The sequence below is a fragment of the Exophiala viscosa genome (assembly GCF_022695815.1).
Source record: "Exophiala viscosa unplaced genomic scaffold EDD37scaffold_22, whole genome shotgun sequence".
In the NCBI taxonomy this organism is placed as follows: domain Eukaryota; kingdom Fungi; phylum Ascomycota; class Eurotiomycetes; order Chaetothyriales; family Herpotrichiellaceae; genus Exophiala; species Exophiala viscosa.
In genome coordinates, this window is record NW_026944374.1 from 1 (window position 1) to 20,933 (window position 20,933).

A 20,933-nucleotide genomic window follows, 5' to 3' on the forward strand; every position below is an offset into this window, starting at 1 on the left:
TAATTAACTATTTAAATAAATAGTTAGTATTTTAATAATAAAAGTTATAAAAATACTAATAAATATAAATAATTATATTAAATAAATAAAATTTATTTTTAATAAAATATTTATATTAATATAATTTATTAAAGATTATATAGTTATAATAAATAATAATATAAATAATAAATCTAAAAATATATATAAGAAAAAATAAAAACTTACTCTTATTTTTATACTTAATCTAAATAAATCTATTAGAATAAATAAAGAAGCTAAAATACTTTTAAAAAAAATATAAAATAAAGTGCGTCGCGATATAGAGAGGTCGCTTTCGCGTCGATACGATTTAGCGTCGCTTTAACGCTCCCGATCGAGTTTAGCGGCTACTCTTTCGGGGAAGTCGTAATCGTTTAGGGTTTAGTACTAATCGATTAGGCCTATCGCCGCTTTACTCTCGACCCTCTACGACTCTCCTACTATAAAGAGACGTCGTCTCTCGCCGTTTTATCGAGCCTTCTTCTCTTTGACTCTTATATCGTTTTGTCCTCGCCTCTCTATTGTCTCGAGAAAGGAAAGAGTTATTCGATAGTAACTAGAATCTTACGATACTTATATCGTACTCCTATCGTCGTAGAGGCGGACCCTAAACCTCTCTACTACTTTAGCTTCTTACGACGATCGAATAGCTCTTATCCTTCCGAATAAGAAAGTTAGGTATATTTATTCGATTGTATTTACGCTTATATTAATCTTACTTACTACTTTAGCTATAATATCCCTTAGTTAATAAGGTCTACGCGTATAGACATTACCTTTCGTCTCTTTATCTTTTAGCTAGTTAGGGGCTCTTAATATCTAGACGCCTTATATAAGGAGTCGTAATAGCGTTAATCGAGGCTCTCTATAGCTACAACGAGTTAAAGAAGTCTCCTTAGTTCCCGAGACCTTCTAAGGTAGTAAACTAAATTAAAAAGAGTATTATCTAAGAGTTTTAAGAGCGTTACGATAAATACTTCTCCTTACTAGATTTATTTTATACGATTAACGATTTCTCTAAGAATAAATTCTTATTTAGAGAGTATAAAGTACTACTCGATACTACGTATAGCGCTAGTCTATTTACGGAAGGCTACGAAGAGATTATACGTCTTACTAACGGCTACTAGTCTCTCGTTAACGTTTCTTTCGAAGCTACCCTCTCCCGTAGCTTAAGAAATTTTGCTTTCGAAGCCTTAAGGAGGGTTATATTATATTCTAGTACTAATTAAATTAGTAGTCGAGTAATAATAGAGTTAACTACGAGTATAATAGTATATTGCCGATTAAGACGTCCTTAACTTTCGTCTTCCCTCCTTACGATCTACTACTCTTTTATAAACGGGCGATATTACTCGACTCGACTAGAATTCGCGTCGTGGTCTCTTCGAATACTTCTTACTTAATCGCACTAAGACTTAGAGACTTTAGAAATTGGAAGTGTTAGTCTACTTCCCTATATAGTCTATCGCTCGATTAAACTCTACTTCTATCTCGACTCGCCCTAAACAAGATTATAGACTTAGGGGTTAAGGGAATAGTTCTATCGCTTCGTCTTCTAGTTAGTTAAGAGTTATATAGTTTCTATAAATACGAATAGATAAAATGTATATCTTACTAAACGAGCTAGAGAACGATATTATAAATTACTATTACTCTATACTCGACGTGTTTATCTATACCTCTTATAATCGAATATTAAGGGCGCGACCTAAGAACGCCGAGTATATTTAAACTTTCTATATATTCTTCGGCTTCGATAGCTTTAGCTATAGCTCGTCTAGTAAAGGCTAAATTACGAAAGACGTCGAGTAAAATAAGTAGGGGAATAGTAAAACTAATAGCGCTAGTAATAGCTATAGTTATTTATTAAATATGTAATTACGACTTCCTCGCTAATAGTAGTTAAGCTTTAGCGAGGGCTAGATAATTATTATTCTTTTAAGCCTCGCTATTCGTTAAGTTTTACTTATAAATCTCTAGTCGCGATAGCCCTAGCTATATTTAGATATATATAGTCTTCGCTATTTAGTAAATACAAAGGAAATCGCTCTTAACTAAACTTATAATTATATTAACTACCTTAAATAATTCGAATATAACTATCTAGTAGGGTTATACTACCTTTCGGCGTAATCGTCCTACTATACGATAAGATATCTCTTATATAGAAGAGGACGATTAGTTGACTTCGTCCCTCGATACTATTCTATTCCCGTAGTCTATTTAGGCCCTAGATTACCTCGGCGATAGCTAATTAGTTAATTTAAGCGGCGATAGCCGTATACTATCTATACGAAACGTTCGGCGTAATTTATAGTAGTCGAATTCGTAACGACCCTATTAAGGTACGCCTATATCGCCTAGGAAAAGCTAATTTAGGTAGCGTTATAGATTATAACTCTTTTAGGGATAATTCTATAAGCGTATAATAATAGGGGCGAGAGTTTAGTTCTCTTACTTAGCTATCCGAAAAGGGCGCCCTTATTCCTCGAGTAGTCGCGAGATTTAGAATCTCTCCCTTAGTCTATATAGTAGTAGCCCCTAAGGACGTCTAAACTCTTAATATCTAGCTAGTTCTCGTACCTATATTACGCAAGATATCCTAATTACTCCTATAGCGATTATCTCGGCTTCGTAATCTTCTAGCTATTTAGGATAATATCTCTACGCACTATATTCTTCGCGCGATTTAATATAGATAGTATTATCTTCGAGAACTCTTCTAAATTTCGGATACGCTCTAAGTAGTATACTCGTACGATATTTACTAGGTTTACTATCTCCTCGGGCGAAGAATATATTCAATAAGTTAAGTCGTAGACTATAATACTAATTACTAAAATTAGGCTATATAAATATTCTTATATAAGTAATAGAGGCTATTCTAGTAAGTCTAGATAATTTTAGTTTATTATAGACTTATTAATAGTAAGATTATTAATAGATTACTCTAAAGTCGTTACGTCTACGAGATTAGATCTTAGAGACTTCGCTTCTATATCGTAGCCCTCTATACGATAATACTTCTAATAAAAGACGGACTTTAAAAGAGACTTCTCTTTATAGCGACTTCTCTCTCGCCTATATTAATAATAGCTTCGCTAAGAGTCTCGACGACGATTTAAATAGTCTCTTTTTCGGTATTCTACTAAACTTAGAGTTCTTCGAGATAATCGGGTTTAATAAAGATTTTAATCGTTAAGCGAAGAGCTATACTTCGCGATTTACTAAGACTTATAATATTATTATTTCCTTACTAAGCGATAATTTAATTCGCTCCGAAACTTCTAGCCTACCGGCGAACTCGTACGCTATTAACCTTACGATAGAATTAAACTACTCTTATTCGAAGTAGATAGCGATATCGTCTTTATAGCGATACTCCCTATCCTCTCGTTATAAAGCCCGAATAGAGGTAATAATTCTATCTCGTCGTCCCTTACTAGTCTTATAACGGAATCTCTTCGGTACTTAGTTAAGAGACGCTATAATAACACTAAATATAACTAAGCGACCGATAGAATCTCCTTAGTATAGCGAGTATAAGTACATTACTAGCTATAAACGATAATATATAAGTGAATCTAATCTTAACTCCCTAAATTCTCGTAAAGTACGTATAGAAGCTAACACTAATAAAATGTCGACTCTCTTTATTAAATAATCGAGAAAGGCTCTACCGCTAGTTCTTATAGAAACTAAGCTTAGCTTTACGAGTTAGGCTCTAAGATTAGAGCTCCTATCGAAGCTAAGATCTATAACTACGCCTACGGGTCGAATAGCGAGTAGACCCTTATTGATCGTAGTATAAGTATAAACTATAAAGAGTAAACTAGGTATACTCTTCTCCTACGCGAGCTCTCCCTAACTTCGTCGTTAAATATCGACGAGCCCTTAAACGACTACTATAAGTAAGAGCGGTATATAGATAGATTAAACTACTTTAGCCTTTAGCCCGTAATATCGAGAGACGCTAGCTTCGTAATCGTATTATCGATAGTTCGGCGAACCTTAAGAATATCTTCCGCTTACTTACGGATTAAGTACTTAGGTATAGTATCTAGCCGGATAACCTAGTTAATATCGTTCTTAAGCTATTAGCTAACTATTACTGGCTCCTAATAGCTACGATATCGCGACGTACTAGTAATATAGATAATCGGAGATAAAATCGAGCTAGAAGGAGAGGAAGATATTCACTCGACCTAGACACGAGCAGCGACTTCTATCCTAGCGAAAGTGAAACGCTTCCTCGGCCGACGTAGCGAGGCCGTTGGACATTAGAGGAGAATAATAACTTAACGTAATGGAGGCGCCTAGGCAAGTCATGGTCGTGGATCTTCGATCAATTTCCCGAACGATCGGAAGCTGCGGTGCTATCGCCTTGGTACGTGGCTCTAGCACCACGAGCAAAATCCGGCTAAAGAGGTATGACCAAGACTAGTAGATAGACAGAAGATTGCTCTTCATAGAAGAGTGTATAGGTTCACTAGACCCGGCGAATGGTCATGCGTTTTTGTCCCGTCACAAAACCTTAGCATGGATAGCATGTTGTATGATTCCTCTTGTTCCGGTCCCTAACCGGAACCTTGGCGAGGACTGATTTCTCGTGCTCTTGTTTGACCTCTACGACATGCTCTTTTATCAACTGAGATTGCTGGTCCAGATGCTTGTCGAGAGAAGCTGTAGAGAGCAGTTCGATCACCAGAAATTACGTTCATCAAACCTCAGCTTTATTCATTGGCCGACAGATCCTACTTACCTACTATGTCTTGAATCGGCCTTTCCAGACTGATTTGCTCCGATAAAATGTACCCAAGAAATCCATTCGCGTACGCCGCAGCTGCGAGAGCGGCATACTTCTGCCATCAATCATTCTTATGAGAATCCGCATAGTCACAGATGCGTCGAATCACGATACCTCTCCCCTTACCCGTCACCGACAACAGAGCCTGGATCTCGGCCTCATTTCCGCACCACATACGCCGCAGGCAAGATGAAGCACGCAGAATGAATTAGGGAATTCTGCCAACGCGCAACAGTTCGCAACCCCCATGTGACTCGTCCCAGCCTAATTAGGTTATGCCTTTGATTGGGTCCAGAATCACCAATCCTAAATTCGGTACGAGACTATTGGTGACAATCAGGAATGTAACATAAACTACGAGTATAGCAGCCTGAATTCCTTTTTTCGTTCTGCCTACAAAGCTGCCTGCAACGCATGCCCGATTTACCCGCTCTTCAGAAGATGAATGCGTATTACAGTGCCCCTAGCTATATCTGTATCTCCAAGGAAGCTTTGGCTAATTACAGCATCTATTGCTTAGACTGGACAACCTGACAGCATCATCTCGACACAATCGTAAGTCAGACCATCTGCTCATCCAGGACCGAGCAACAATTTCCCTTCTCATCTTTGAAGCATATATGCCATGCCTTGAGGTTCGGCATAACCCTTGGCGTCAACTCGAGTCGCGAGCTCCTTCTCGCGTACCTCTGCCTCCTTGTCTTGCTGGATGATCGAGCAGCACACACAGCAGCAAGAGGTAAAGAGGTCGCTCAGACAGTCCCCATGTAGGTTGTATCTCCTGCGAATGTCGACACGCTGGAAGAAGGTTGGAATGAAGTGCAGACCGAGGCACGAGAAGCCGGTGAACATCAAGCACTATGCGAATAGAAAATCAGAACATACTCGCCTTGGCTCGAGTATCACTTACAGAAGCATTCACGCAGTAGTAGGACTTCATGTTTCTATCCTTGTGTACACGGTGGTGCGTCTTGCCGAACGTGATGCATGGCATACAGCATGTAACCAGACCTTTGGTTTGGACAGTCAGTATTCAATCCCCTCTCCTTGCTACCTTGCATGTACACACATACATGTATCAACCGGCATGAAACACCCGAAAAAGGACTCGGCCCACGGGTGGGCATCAGGTGCTGCTGGTTCAGTGACGGTGCTCGAGTCCGTGAACGCGAGGTTGAACCGGTCGACCCAGTCATTGAAATCATTCTGATCAATCAGAGAGACATGGCCATCGCTTGCTGGAGTCGTCATGACGGTCGGTAAAAGAGTGACTTTAAGAGTGCTTGGCTGAAGGAACGATTTTGAGTGAGAATGGACAATTGACTCCAAAGAGCGACTTGCAAACAGAACAAGGAGAGAGCTGAAGTAATATGTGCAAGGAGATCGAGGCGTCTGTTGCTTATGTCTAGAATTCCCTTGATACAGCAGGGGAGCAATCCCTTTAATTGATGGAAGGACGCCACAGGACAATCATAATCTTAACACACGTGGCCAAGTGCTGTTATCTCATGGCGTGGGCCTATCAGGGTAGAGCTCAACAAATACAAATGTACTGCGTAGAGGTATGCTTTCGCTAAGACCCACGCTTGTTTCATGTCAAAACACACCACGAGCGGGATTAATTACAATGTCTGGGCCGGCCACAGACATCAACCGAACACCTGGTGGTACACTCCTGGCTCATGTATAGCGTTATCGGCCTCGTTGGCAGAAACCTGGGAAGTGGGTCAGGACATGGATCTCAAAATGCAATGATCCGAAGTCTTCTGGGAGAACCGCATGCCCTCGAACATGCCACGGACAAAGAGAATCATCTAATTCTTAGGACCTAAATCTTCAGCATCCTTTTTCACATTTCCATGGTTGTGGCCTTGGGCCTTGCCTCTTTCGTCGTTCCAAAGCAGTCAGTGATATGGGTGACGGAAACCGAACATGTGTGCCCTTGTGTTACAACTTCGTGGGTTCCCACCTTTACTACAAGCACTACATCCCTAGCTAGCTCGAGCACCAGTGTATGCAGTGTAGCGCTTCTTACTACAACCATCTCGGCAGGCATTATCGTCCAGACTACCGCACCCACTACGACCCAAACCTCAACCACGACAACAATCACCCTCGTTTCGACCCCGACAGAGACTTGCATTCCTGCAGGCGCCGAGTGCTCGGTTCATACAGTGACATTTGGCTGCTGTACCAGCTCGAGACTGACTTGCGACTCGACCACCTTGACCTGCATGCCGGAAGGTTAGGTGCGAGAGGGACGAGTCAAATCGAAGAGAGCGCTAAAGACCCGATAAGAAGAAGGCGTGAAATAGAGTTTGACAGAGGTAGTTGGTTCATTTCAAACGTATATTTTTTGTTGCCCGTCACCTAAATTTAATCATTGAACGCACAGTACCTTGCTTCACATCTATTGATGGCTCTGTGCCGCGGGGTTTCACTTTATCTTGACAGCGATCGAGATTCCGCGATCGAATGTCAAAGTAATTTGTAGAAGAGCCGGAATGAGGACAGTACAGTAGTTCTCGAACCAGTTTGCTGATTACAGATATGCACACCGGTTTCGGGAAGAATGATGGGGAAAATGGCCCCCAAACGCGGCCTCGGGATGTTGTTGCACGTCTCATTTTAATGAACGCCGATCTCTTCTACAATGTGAACACGGGCTCCCGATGCCGGCGTGATAAGAAAAGTAAGACGGCCTTCAACCAAATGACAACTCACAACTCTCGATCATGTTCTTTCCCTACAAGTTCCACGTTTTTAATGCCAAACTCTGCCATGTTACGATTTCACGATTTCCAACTCAAAGACCCCAAGGAACGCAAGCTAGTCTCTTTAACTCTGTGGAGAAACGCAGCCCGCCCGTGCCCTGGAACTCGGCACAAGGATTCGTCCTATGGAAGGTTCAATCACCGGAGGGGTTGGAGTCTAGATCAGTGCGCAGGCAAGTTCGATCGAGTCGGCGGCGCCGGGGACGTGGCGTACAAGCATGTTGGCGATGCAGGAAATATAAAAAGCCTGTTGGTACTCAAATCCTGATCGACCTTCCTGGACTGACGGCATGTTTGACTGGTAGTGCGACGGTAACCCAATATGCTCATTATGCTTGACGGGCGGTTTCCGCGTTTGGCCGTCAAGGGTAGCCTGTCGGCGTGATGTCCTCGAAACCATCGTGGACAACATCTTGCCACGTAGTTTCCCAGACCTATTGATATTTGACGTCTGCAGCGACTGGACCTTTGCTGAAAGCAGCACACAGTTTCTTTCGAGCGATACATCTCTGAAATTGCTGTGCTTTAGCCGCCAAACTTCTGAGCTGGAGGACAATTGTCCGGCAACGATCAGCATTGTACCGAGAAGAATCCATCCAGTCGATCCTGCCCTGCGAAAGCGGACTTCGCCGGCTTTCATTATCTGTGCACAAGCTCGGCCTCTGCTCTCAGGAGTTTGATGAGCTTCTGCGTATCATCGACGTATACCAGGCCGCACAAGCGAAAAGAGTATGGAGTTTTCTGCAATTCTATTTCCTCAAATGGCAAGCTAGAAAACGAAATCCTCAGACTGATAAGGTTGTTTTTAGGATGAGGCTGTCGACGCTGCTTGTGCTTTGATGGGACAGTCGACTGCGTTCCATGAAATTTTTGTTTCTCCCAGCCACCATATGAGACTAGGAACACCAGTAGATGCCGAAACTATTGTGGCGCTGCTAGACCAGCTACGAGCTTCCATATCCTTTGTGGCTCACGGTATAACAGCCCGCTGCCTGTCCACCAAACGAGAGCATTGGCTTCCCGCCTCCTTCTGCATCATGCTTGCTGGATTATGTGCGTTACAATCAGCGATTCCCTGAAGGTGTACTGATGTTTCGCAGCATTCACGATTCTGCGACCGTGCCTTCGTCATTGCCGAGCCGATGCGTAGCTTAATCTGGGCCCGGGATATATGGACAATGTGCACCCAGTTCCGCGAGCGCGTCTACGGCGTTGTGCTAGATCTGCTCCGCGTTCAATCCGATAACGACTCCCCTACGGGGCCAAGGCCATTGTGTCTGGACTGCTGGGATGTAATGTTCCATGCTGGACCCAGCGGAGATCTTTTACGAAGTACCCGGCGAGGCCTACCACTGTGACCGCAATCCTGTTGGTCTTTCTCTTGTGAACAATGACATTGCCGCATTTGACGGGTTTGCCGCATTGCAAGGTTGGTTTCGAAGACATCAGTGGCAGTTTGTTGAAGGGCAGACGTGGTTGTATGATCAGCCATATAGTGTCGAGAATAGGTCACTCATTGCGTGCTTGTCACCTCTGCTGGGACAGGCCTCTCCTTGAATATTACAAGATCCCACAAAAGCTCATGTGTCAACAACCCGAACACTCCAGAGGCCCGAGACGTTAGGCGCTGAAGTCCCGCAAACCATTGTCTTCGCAATCCTCCATTGGGGTGTGAAGGGCGTGGTCCATAAATGTGCTGTCCTACCTTTCGCCGTCGGATTCTCTCTGTAGCATGAACGAGCTCCAGAAGCAGGTGGAGGATGGACGAACAGGGCAAGAGGAAAAATAAACGAGAAGCCGTCTACGATTACTCAATCTTTCTGCTCGCCTCTACCACTCTAATTGCGTGCTTTCTTGCTCGCGAAAATATGATTTCGCACCCCGACAATGATATAGAGGAATGGAAATTGACTACACGGGTGTATTTGGGTACTGTATTCTTTTGCATACAAAACCAGGCACTGCTAGAAGACTTCAGTATCAGAGCCTTCATAATGATATGCTTTGGAAGACTACTGTACTGAACGAAAAAATACCTGCCTACCGCAGCCGGAGTTGAAGCTCTGAGATGGGTTAATATTTCGAATGACAGTCGGGTCTTTTTACTTTCTAGAGGTTAGTTTGTGGCTTAGCCCGTCAAGGTACACACCATTTCGTATGGAGAAGAATCCTCGTCTGAATCGTGTGTTTAGCTGTTTAGAGTTGAGCTGAACGCGAAGTCGAAATCCCCCTTTCACAAGTGCCGCTCTAAGTTCTTCGAAAATATTCAATTCACTAAGGTTGCCAACCACCTTGCCGCCACCCCCACCTTGTCGCCAATCGCATTTTGATGTCCTTCCTACCCACCTATCAACTAAACTCTCATATATATCAACCAATTGCCCTCGCCGTCTCTCTATTTAAGATGGATAGGGCATCACGGGCCCTTGACCTCTTTCAGGAAGGCCGTTTCCGCAACGTATCGCAAGCCGCAAAGTGTACAACCACACCACGATCGACGATTCGTGATAGGCGCGACGGTCGCGCACCACGCGGTTTAGAAGAGCAAAAAAATGCTAGGTTATCAAGGATATAAGAGGAGGTCTTATATCAATATATAAAGGACTCTTAGCTACAATACTCGCCCGTCAATACTACTCAATTGTCTATTGTCGCGTAGGCACTGGCGCGTCAAAGAGAGCCTAATGCGCGCCTCGGCAAGAACTGGATTTCAAGATTCTTGAATCGACATCCTGATCTCAAGCGTGGTCGTAATAGGTCTTTCGAATAGAGCCGTATAACAGCGGCTATCCCTAGCATGCTCGAGGGCTAGTTTCAGCACCTCGACGAGGCTATTTCACGCTATAATGTACGTCCGGAGGACCTCTAGAATATGGACGAGATCGACTTTCAAATGAGTCACTCACAGAAAGAGTCTATGGTCTTTAATCGACGTACAGGACCTCCGATATCAATTGCTAGTGGATCTACGGGTTGGGTTTCGATTATAGAGGCGATCTCTACCTTTAGCGATACGATACGGCCTCTTGTCATTCACCGCGGCAAATTACACTATCAACCACCTAATTGCTAGTTCCCACCGTTAAACGAGTGCCCTAACTAGTATTGGGGCTTCATAGAGAAGGGCTAGACCAATAACGACTATGCGCTCGAGTGGTTGACGATAGTATTTATCCTATAGTCCCGACGAGGACGTTATGAAGACAACACCTCTTACTAGCGATTACTTGTCCTTGATGGCCACGATAGTCACACTATAGGGGCATTTATCGTAAAGTGTATTATGAATTAAATTCTATTGATTTATCTCTTACCTCACACCTCTTATCTCTATTAACCGTGCGATTTAGGGCCATTTAGTTAGCTAAAGGCATTCTACTTAAAATACCTCAAGAGCTATATTGCCGCGGGCGATACGCAAGTGAATCGTGCTTAATTCAATCTACTATATTAACTTACACGGGAATTAGGTATAATAACTCAATATATCAATGCGAGTTGGCGCCGTAGTGGCCTTTAGCCTATCAACGTTAGAAAAGTACTCGATATACCTTAAGTTTCACGATATCGACACACTACGCTAGAGATCTTACCTCCTAAACGGCCTCACAGTTGCCCCCCACGAGATACGCACGAGTATAGCAAGGTAAACGAGGAACTAGCGGCAAGATTGAGTCGATCTGGCAAGGCTTTTATACGACAACTAAACAGAGCCTACTACGAGGTCTCTAGCGCCTATTAAGTACTGTCAACCAAGCTTTCAACTATCAGGAAACACGTGCTAGAGGACGAGGAGCGAGCCGTATCAAAGAGACTCAAAAAGCAAGACGAAAAGCGTATCTAGGATACGATCGAAGTCATATAGGGTAGGGAGTATACGAAGGAAGATGCGGTAGTGTTATTAAGCGCACTGCCTAGCAGAGATATTATCTACGATATAGCCAACTCGGTAGGTTCATAGGCAATCCCCATACAAAGTTATAGACTCTCTATCGTCAGGATGCATGAGTGGCTACCCTTTACTACAACAATATGCGAATTCATAAAATTGGCGACAAGGTGGGGGTGGCGACAAGGTGGTTGGCAACCTTAGCTATCCTAATTGGGTATTTTGTCTACCTCTTAATTACAGCGATATAGGACGTTATCCCTCATGCGCCCTGGTCCTCTTGATAGTTCTGATTAAGAATTATAAAGTATTGAGCTACTTACGGAATAATTTTCTATCTTGAAGTCGTAAAAAGACGTCGACCTCAATTACGAATAATTTTTTAATTGATAAGAAAAATAGTAATAAAAATTATATTGTTAGAATCGTCGTAAGAAACTCTTCCTAACAAGATGATAAGTGAGAAGGATTTTCGTTGTTCTTTGTCTAACCTTAACGGGTTTTAACTACTAGAGTCTTGATAGCCTAAGTGGAGACAAAAAAAGTCGTTGTGTGATACCAATGAGAGCAGTATCGTGACTCTGTGGGTTTGTCAGTGGTGTCCACCCGCCCCAATACCCCTTCTAGGGTCCAAGCCACCGTGAAGATTTTACCAGGCTCCCACTACGAGTACTGTTACTGTCGAGCTGTGTAGCCCTTACTGCCATCGAGAAGCGTGGTCGGACGTGTTGAGCGATTTGGCGGTCAAAGCTTTGCTCTTCACGCCGAGATCGAGGACGCCCGGACCTCTGAGCGTCTTTCCTGACTGGACATGTGTGTCTCACTTTCAGCAACGCCCACGGCGGATTAGGGTTTGAAGCAATTGGGACAGCGTTTATGCCTTCCGGGACTGGGATGGTACGCTGAAGACGGGAAGACTAGTATGCCGTGTGCAGGGTCTAGAGCGGGCTGATATTCCGAACAAGGCTTTCCGGCGACTGCAAAGAGAGTGTTTGTTGAGCCCAGCGCTAGACCTGCCACGGAATAGTATAGCAAGTCTTAGTGGCCTGGTCAGTTGAAGATGAAATGCATGTAGGAATGCAGTCTAATTTTTAAATTAGAATCAGCTTAATTAATACAATTTGGAGAAGCAAGTCTTACGGCAACAACAACTTAAAGTTGGATCTGCTTTCGGTAAAGTGTGAGATGATCCAACAGGTCGAGGAGTGCATATACGCTTTTCAAAATGCTTTAAAGCACAACGCGGAACACCAACTGAAATACGCTCAGACTGAGACCAACTATCTACCTCACGGTTCTGGCAATCGTTAGTGGATCTTACGGGGACACATCAGAAGATGTCTACAGCATACCGCCCACAGTCCGACGGACAGACGGAAAGGACAAACCAAATACCGGAACAGTACCTACGGTGCTACGTCAACTTTCAACAAAATGACTGGGTACAGTTACTGCCCATAGCACAAGTTTGCATTCAACAAATGGCACATTGGCTACAGGAATAGCGCCGTTCTATGCAAACTACGGAAAACACCCTCATATTCAGAAAGACCCACGAGGTATTTAATCAGTTGCAGAAAAAGCACAAATGTCAGTCGACAGATTGAAGGAATTACACAAGGCACTTCAAATAATCGGGATAGGATCCTCGAAGCCAAACAACGAAACCGGTTCAAACTCAAAATGGTTTCCAACTGCGCATCATCAAGACCAATGAAGACCGTCAACGACGCCACGTCCAAAGGCCTAACATTGTCGAGCTCATCCAAGGCGTTTGCCTCTCGAACCAACATTTTCTTTTGTCTCTTCAGCAGTTCATCAGCTTCACGTTCAAGCCGTTCACGCTCCAAGGGAGGCCTGAGCTACCGCGGCTTGAGCCCGTGACGCAGCAGCCAACAACTCCTGGAGTTCGTCACCTTAACGACGCGCGGCCTTGGCTAAGCGATTCCGCTGCGGCGTCAGACAATCCCTGCAGTCGAAAATACACCATCGCAGCATTTCACCCCTTTCTCTTTTGTACACGACGAACATTTACTATGTCCATCCAGCATAAAACACGCAGAATCAGACTCCTGGCAAGGTGTACAGCGACCCATCTCGAACCTTTTGGAACCCAGTGATTGGATACGCGAAACAAGGTCGTGGCGACGGACGGTGGAGGATCGACCTGGTTTAGCGACGCGATACCAAGGCATGGTCAGCCATGACAGAAGAAGAAAGAAAGGTTCAAGTGCGTTGAGGACAACATGCGACCAGGTTATGACCAGGTCAGGATCTCCAAGTAAAGCAGGTCAGGTGGAATATCACGTGGAATATCTCCTTGACAGAGGTGGCTGAGGTCACGTGGTCAGAACTGACAGCTCTGCTCAGCCCTTCATCCCAGCGTGGTAAGTTGATTCACCCTGCGCGGGAAAAGGATGGGTCGTTACTTCGGCTTTCTGACTCCAAAGTTCTAGTGTCTTGGTCTGGCGCGAAGCTGTCAAAATAGCTCCGGCATCATCAATACCCGTCAGTGGTCACATTTGAAACTATGGATGCTCCAATACTTTGCAGGGCCGACCGTCTTTGGGACGGCTCGTATCTGGAAATTGCGAAAGTTGTGGGCCTACGTCTTCAATGGCGAATGATTTCAACAAAGTCTGGATTCGTCTAGAGTCAAATTCTGGCCGATGACTTTCTTGCTTCAAGCTACACGATGGCCAGCCAGGCACTAGTCCGTTTTCTACAGTCTTTTCATGCTCGATGGTCCGCTACTTTTAGGTGACCACTCGCATTTGCGTCCCAGACGAGCACACTCGAGGCCTTCGGTAGATTTTCAGTCACGATGCAGAACGTTTGCGCAATTTGTGAAGTAATACGCACATGTTGGCTGGATTTCATCACACTTTTTCTTCCTCCTCCTACACGTGAGGCACCCCTTCTTGCTCCTATGGAAGAACCCTTTTGTCCGCGACCGGAACTTTGGCTGCCCCACTGAAGTCGAGTAAGAGAAAGCCTGCTTCGGGGTACTCGTTAGCTGGCAAGGACCCCGTTTCTTCATCTATTTAGTTCTCTTCGATCCGAGTCTCGACGTATGCGGAAATATAAAGGAAAGAGAATGTGAGCAACTCACCTCGGGAAGAGCTTGCGCCCACGCCTTGACTTTTTGCCGAGGTTCCAACGCTAATTCTAGGCCAAGAAGTCTCTGTTCTGGAGCCTTTGAGCTCGTATATAGTAGATTGGAGTTGTCGCTAGCAAGAGTCATGCTTTTCATGTGGGCTCTGAGAAGAATATAGGTGAGAGTCTTATTTAAACGTTCGCCAAGTGCAGTGGGAGAGCGCTTTGGTATCCTACGGTATGCGTGAAAGATGATCATTCTTATGTTACCATTGGATTCAACATGTTTCCAATTCTGTATTCTCGTTTCGTATGGCGCGCGCTTGCTGTTTCGTACGTGCGAGTGGTGGCGTCAAGGATCATGTTTCGCCATGCGTTGGCTTATCTTGCCCTCGCTGTGTCTGCTACCAACCTTAGCGCGCGCCAAAGTATTCACTCTGATTAATCCTGCACCATTGGGGCACCTGATCATTGGGTTTTGCGAGATGCATTATAGCCCCATTATTCTGACATTCGACGCGCGACATCTTAGCTTCCGAATTCTCCGGGCCCGAACATTCTCTCCACGCAACACTGGAACGTACGCTGTTGACGCTTTACAAGAACTATCCTCTTGTGGCTGATGAGGCACTGTGTCCTACTCTGTCCACTTCACTCTCAGCCAGGTCTATGAACCGCTGGGGAAAAGTAGATATGGCGTTAACTACCTGGCCGCTTCACTGACCGACTAGCACAAGAGTTGTATCTATACTTCATCGCCTAAACATGACTTCGATCACAACCTGGTGGCTTACCAGTATTCAGTGCTGGTCGAGAGGGGCTACGGGGGCCACGCTTTATGGACAAGTACTTCATCATCCTTAGGGCAAGACACCTGGTCTTCTATCAAAGAGTGTTCGCCCGTTCCGCGTTGGCGAGCACATTAGATGAAAAAGATTGTCGCTAATCCGAGCGCCAAGTGAAACGTGGTTGATGCGCAGACTTATCATGTCCTCCTGTGTGAAATCCCCAACATTGCCTGGTCCCATACTGTTTGCTCTGGGCGGCGAGTTGTGCAGAGAAGAAGCTGCCCAAGACCTGTGACATGTTCAGACGCTGCATTACGTTTCGTGCGATTTACGATTGTGAATCATTGCACCTACATTGACGTTCATGATCTTCGCACTCTCCTCCCACTCATGGTCCAGAAAGGGTTTGTCCAAGACCAGTCCAGCAGCGGTGATACTGATACCTACCATCAGATTCTTCTGCAAAGTATACGGAAAAAGGGTACAGACCAGTTGTCAATGTGACCAAAATCATTCTTCACTTGCTCGAAGACCTTGGCAAGCTGAGTGATATCGATTACGTCGGCTCTGTAATGAAAAGAGATTTGATCAGAACGTAGCTAGCAAGTGTGCTCCAGAGAGGTTACTCACCGGTAATATCTCGCCCGTACATCGAAACTTATTTCCAATTCTGACAGATCGTCAGCTGGTCTTGGGAGTATATCGAGCAGTGCGACGTTGCTGCCCAGTTCGGCCGCCGTTCTCGCGAGTACAAGCCCGATTCCACGCCCAGCGCCTGTAATATACCTTAATCATTGATACTATTTCATTGGAGAGTCAATTACCTGTTACTACGGTAACCTTGCCCTTGAGAGACAGAAGATCAAAGACGGTAGAGGATTTGTAGGTCGAAGCATCTTTCGCGGCGACATCAGAAACCGAGAGGCCACTGCCTGCCATCTTTTTCCGCGGTGATAAGTACCGAATAACTATCGGTAAGAAGGATACTGAGAACCAGACACCAACAGGACCACAAGATCACTTGTTTTGTAATTAAGCAGTGTTCATGCGAATAAGAAGCTGTTCGTACCTGATACTTAAGATTCCCGAGTCTGTGCCACAACCACTTCGGTAAATTAATTCCAGAGTCGCAGGGTAAGACAACCTACCTTGGTGGGATGTAGATGTATGCCATAGCTAGGGTATACCGTAGTCTTTCCGATTCGAGATGCGTCTGTGGTTCTGGGGATAGACGACGGATATAGGCGACGGATGGAGGCGCCGGACGTTGGCGACTTAAGCATGAAAGCCTACCTTCAGTCGTAAAAATATCAGCTGTTCATCCTACTACTAAACTTGATCAGCAGTTCCATATGGTCCATGACGCCACAGGATTCGTCGTAGAATTTTCCCCATGGGCGAGATATTCATACTTTTCTTGGACATGTAAGGTGGCTATGGTTGAGTTCTACCTCGATTGGGAGACCAATGAATATAACAGTCTATACGGTCCGGCCAAGCTCGATTCATGACCATGACTCCGCCTGCTAGATAGGTTACATGTCGATATGGAATCTAGTGGTTCATCCTACGACGGTTATGCCGCTGAAAATGCTTCAAGATATCTGAAGAAGCAGCTCCGAAAGTATTGGAGTACATGCCCGTGGAGAACTCATTTGCCAGGCAAACTTATGAAATGTGTAAGCCATCTCTCCGGATTTGGGTGCTTGCGTGAAACTGCCTCGGCAGAGCTGACTAACTCATCAGATAATCCTGGGGTATCTGCTTCAATACCGGTGACAATCCGAGCTATTGACCACATTGTGATGAAAATACCATTGCCGTTTCCGACTCGTCGATACGACCGTCATTTGTTTTTAGATATTAGCCTTATTGATCTTGCGAAGTTGTCTTTGCGTCGGTCTAGGTTTCGAAAGAGAACTTGCATGTGTTCGGCAAAATCGTTCCAAATACTCCCCGGGCATTCTGCGAAGCACAGTAAGTAATGCGGGGGTGGCGTGCAGGTGGTGTGCAGACTTGGTCAGTGTCCAGTGGGCAGTCGCAAATTCCGGCTGCACAATTTCTCCGCTTCCTACCTACTTTCCTACACTCAAACGGAGGAATCAAGGGTCTTTTGGGTTGCCACGTCTCTGGTCTTCAATGCTATGGCCGACACCAGCCTGAGCACTGGTGCTGTTAAGAGGTTTCCTGGAATACCTAAAGGCACAGCTTGTGAGACAATGATTGACGATCCGGATGCCACGACTAACATATCCTTCAAGGCGTCGAATGCAGAAAGCAGAAGGTAAAGTGCGAGCGTCGACCGGGCCAGCAGCAGCCCTGTCGGAGATGCCAACGCGCTGGAATGGTATGTCGGGTCAAACGGCTTGTCGATGCCTCTAATAGCCCGGACGTGAAGTGAGTCCCAAGAAGTGCATGCCGTGAAGATGGTCGCGATGATTGACTTGATGGAGATGGCGAAACGAGGTCAATCAGAGGATGATGCAATTTCAAGCCGCTTTGACCGACGTTTTACAACAACATTCATTACCACCTCTTTCGACCTACGGTGGCGATAGCATTGCCTTTCCAACTGCGGGAACATCGGTCGATAGCCGCTCGCAGTCGCATGCAGCAGCAGGAGCTTCTTTCAGTGAGCCGCTACAGGGTCGAGAGATAATTTCAGAACCTATGAGCAGCGTCCTAGATGTGACCAGTTTGAGCAACCTGCACGAACACGACCCTCTGCCGCCCGAAAATATACAGAATGACTTGATCTCTCGAGGCCTGATTCCATTACATAAGGCGACCGAAATGTTCAACATGTTCAATGAGAAGATGAATCAGTATCTGTGGGGGGGCATTGCACTCGTCCATACCGACCTGGCTTCAGCGCGACGGTCGTCATCGCTCCTTTGTGCCGCCATCCTCACGGTAGCCTGCCTTCATTTGGCCGGGCAGGAGACCATGTTTGACAGATACTATGGTGAATTTGTGGCCCTGGTGGCGAAAACAAGTATATGCCTCCGAAACTCACTCGACGATGTCCGAGCTTTTGTCATTGGGTCCTTCTGGTTGTCAGACATGAGTTGGAAACTATCAGGCCTTGCAGTGCGAGTTTCAACAGAATTGAACTTGCATCAAAGCTTTCAGCAGGTTTCCCGTGGTGACAATGGGAAGATCGCACACGCAAGGTTGTGGTATTTGGTTTACGTCTGTGACCACCACTTTAGCATTGCATACGGCAGACCGCCAATGATCCACGAAAGCTATGCTATCCGCAATCACGAAACGTTCCTTGACTTGGGGATCCATACCCCGTCGGACTATCGTATCATAAGCCAGGTTGCGTTGTTTATATGCTTGACTGATGCTTACCACACATTCGACATCGAGACTAATTCAGCTCTGAACGAGACAGACTTTGGTAAGCTGAGGAACTTTAACCTTCAGATCGAAAACTGGCGAGTGCAGTGGCAACCTCGGCTAGGTAAGCCTGCGCCCAACTGGGCAATGTGCTTCGGAATGCTTATCATGTGCCAGCCCTAAATCCACTCATCAAGAGCTACCCGGCCAAAGGTGTCGTCCTTCATTACCACTTTGCCAAACTGCAACTGAACTCGTTATCCATCCGAGGCCTGTCACCATCAGCTATCTTGTCCATGGAACGTGTCGAAGCCGCAAACGTTGCGGTATTCTCTGCCATCGCTGCCATCAGTCTGGTTCTGCGCGAACCCGACTTGAGGCAGGGTATTGTCGGTATGCCACTGTTCAAGCACACGATGATCACCTTTGCCGCTGTGTTTCTCCTGAAGGTCGCTTGGAAATGGAGCGAATCTGTGAATATCGACCCTACATCGGTCCTGAATCTTATTCAAGAGGTGGTTGATTTAATGAAGGAAGTTACTGTCAGTCGTAGGCATCTTGTCTATCACGTTGCCAATGGGCTTGCCGAGAGCATTGAGAAGTTCCGGAAAAGAATGCTGCCTGCAGCATCCCCATCAGTTCCGTTCCAACCAGGCACAAATCCACTGAAGCACTCGCAAATCTCTTCAAACCAACAGTCTACTGATCTCTTCACTGATTTTGTGATTGGCGATGGTCTTGATTTTGAAGACGGCTGGCTGTTCCCTTCATCTATGGAAGTTTTCTGGACCGATCAGCAACCTGAACCGCAAACTGGTTGGAATGGACCAGAAAACACTCTGCCAAGCCTCGCAGCTGGGGACAGCCAGTGGACGACAAGTACGAGATGATTCATACCTTGGGTTTCAACAGAAGCATTAAGACGCACAGAGTCTGCATTCATTTATGGGAAAACCATGATAGTCTTATAATGACTACAATCGTCTTCTCTTTGCAGGTCTTTCCTTCGACTTCGGCGAAGGCACCCACTCGTCTTCTGGGTCATCATCGCCTAAGCCCACAAACGGGCGGATGTACTTTTCTTCTTCATCGTCATCATCGTCATCATCGTCATCATCGTCATCGTCGTCATCTTCGTCCTCTTCCTCTTCCTCTTCCTCTTCATCCTTGTCTTCATCCTCTTCATTCTCCTCGTCCTCCTCCTTTTTTGGAGGGGCTCTGCGCCCTTGTGGCTGCGGTCTCTTCATTACAATGAGGACGGTCGGACTTCTTCTGCGAGGAGGGCGACTCGCACGTGATGGTGTGGTGGCGGTTGTTGCTGTTGATGTTGTTGTTGTTGCTATTGTTGCTGTTGTTGCTGTTGTTGCTGTTGTTGTTGAGATGGCAATCTGCCTCATTGAAGCAGGAGTTCTCGTCGTCAACTTTGAAGAGGAGGAGGTCGTTGTCGTCGGAGTCTTCTTGTCGCCAATGGCATCGGTGAACGTCAATACGTGCATCGCGCTGGTCAACGTCGTTGGCGAAGGAGGGAGACCAGGCACAAAATCTGCTGGTGGTGGCGGCGGCGGGCTTCTTCTCGACACTATATCCCGTTAGTACATTGATACGTATATTCTGCCGCACAAGAGAACAGCAATGTCGACTCTCATGGCTTCTGGGTGTGCCACTTTGTGATTGGAAGATTCTTACCATGGACTCGTTTGGCCTTCTCGGCGAACGCCGGCAGCAACGGCTCTTCGATCAGGCCATTGGGGCCCCGAAAGCGAACGGTCTTGTCCACGGAGTAAGTGCTGGTAGACATTGTGCTGGATTCGAGTGCAAAAAAAATGAGTCGTGTTGAGTGGTTCACATTCACTATGGGAAATGCATACAAAAGTGAAACTTCAGCCTTGCCCAGCCTTGCCGAGCCTTGCCCACCACATGCCCGAGAAAACACCATTGCATGTAAAAAGCAGCAGGATACTCCCTTTCTTCGCGTATGGTCTGTAGCCGTAACATCTCTCAAGATGGGTTGAGTTGGTCGTCGCCGCATGAAGTAAGCCGATGTGGACAACAAGCTGAACCTACCAAATGAACCCCAAAATTGCATGTTGATCACGACGGCGGACAGCCTTCAGCTTATTGATGGGCCATGGAAGCCAATGAAGTGTGTAGATGAGAATTGCCATGGATTTCCTGATGCTGGGCCATGCGCAATGCATCCGAGTCCGACA

General features: G+C 45.6%; 4 protein-coding genes across 4 annotated transcripts; 2 read left to right on the forward strand and 2 right to left on the reverse strand.

Moving 5' to 3' along the window:
* Positions 1-5,126: 5,126 nt before the first annotated feature.
* EDD37DRAFT_306041 (PLAC8 family-domain-containing protein) lies at positions 5,127-6,437 on the reverse strand. Its single transcript, XM_062811262.1, has 3 exons — positions 5,905-6,437; positions 5,742-5,842; positions 5,127-5,689 (listed from the first exon to the last, which is right to left on the reverse strand). The coding sequence occupies exons 1-3, from the start codon at positions 6,080-6,082 to the stop codon at positions 5,435-5,437; spliced, it is 534 nt and encodes a 177-aa protein (XP_062665075.1). The 5' UTR covers positions 6,083-6,437; the 3' UTR covers positions 5,127-5,434.
* Positions 6,438-7,409: 972 nt separating this feature from the next.
* Positions 7,410-8,573, forward strand: EDD37DRAFT_306074 (uncharacterized protein). Its single transcript, XM_062811263.1, has 3 exons — positions 7,410-7,854; positions 7,911-8,334; positions 8,404-8,573. Exons 1-2 carry the CDS (start codon positions 7,567-7,569, stop codon positions 8,283-8,285), a joined length of 663 nt encoding a protein of 220 aa, XP_062665076.1. The 5' UTR covers positions 7,410-7,566; the 3' UTR covers positions 8,286-8,334; positions 8,404-8,573.
* Positions 8,574-15,349: 6,776 nt separating this feature from the next.
* On the reverse strand, positions 15,350-16,527 carry EDD37DRAFT_698809 (uncharacterized protein). Its single transcript, XM_062820187.1, has 6 exons — positions 16,448-16,527; positions 16,203-16,398; positions 16,009-16,153; positions 15,868-15,945; positions 15,733-15,814; positions 15,350-15,667 (listed from the first exon to the last, which is right to left on the reverse strand). The coding sequence occupies exons 2-6, from the start codon at positions 16,315-16,317 to the stop codon at positions 15,533-15,535; spliced, it is 555 nt and encodes a 184-aa protein (XP_062665077.1). The 5' UTR covers positions 16,318-16,398; positions 16,448-16,527; the 3' UTR covers positions 15,350-15,532.
* An 861-nt stretch (positions 16,528-17,388) lies between these two features.
* On the forward strand, positions 17,389-20,173 carry EDD37DRAFT_644110 (uncharacterized protein). The gene is made up of 5 exons (XM_062817463.1): positions 17,389-17,589; positions 17,640-17,775; positions 17,832-18,847; positions 18,901-19,507; positions 19,621-20,173. The coding sequence occupies exons 1-5, from the start codon at positions 17,523-17,525 to the stop codon at positions 19,976-19,978; spliced, it is 2,184 nt and encodes a 727-aa protein (XP_062665078.1). The 5' UTR covers positions 17,389-17,522; the 3' UTR covers positions 19,979-20,173.
* Positions 20,174-20,933: the final 760 nt, after the last annotated feature.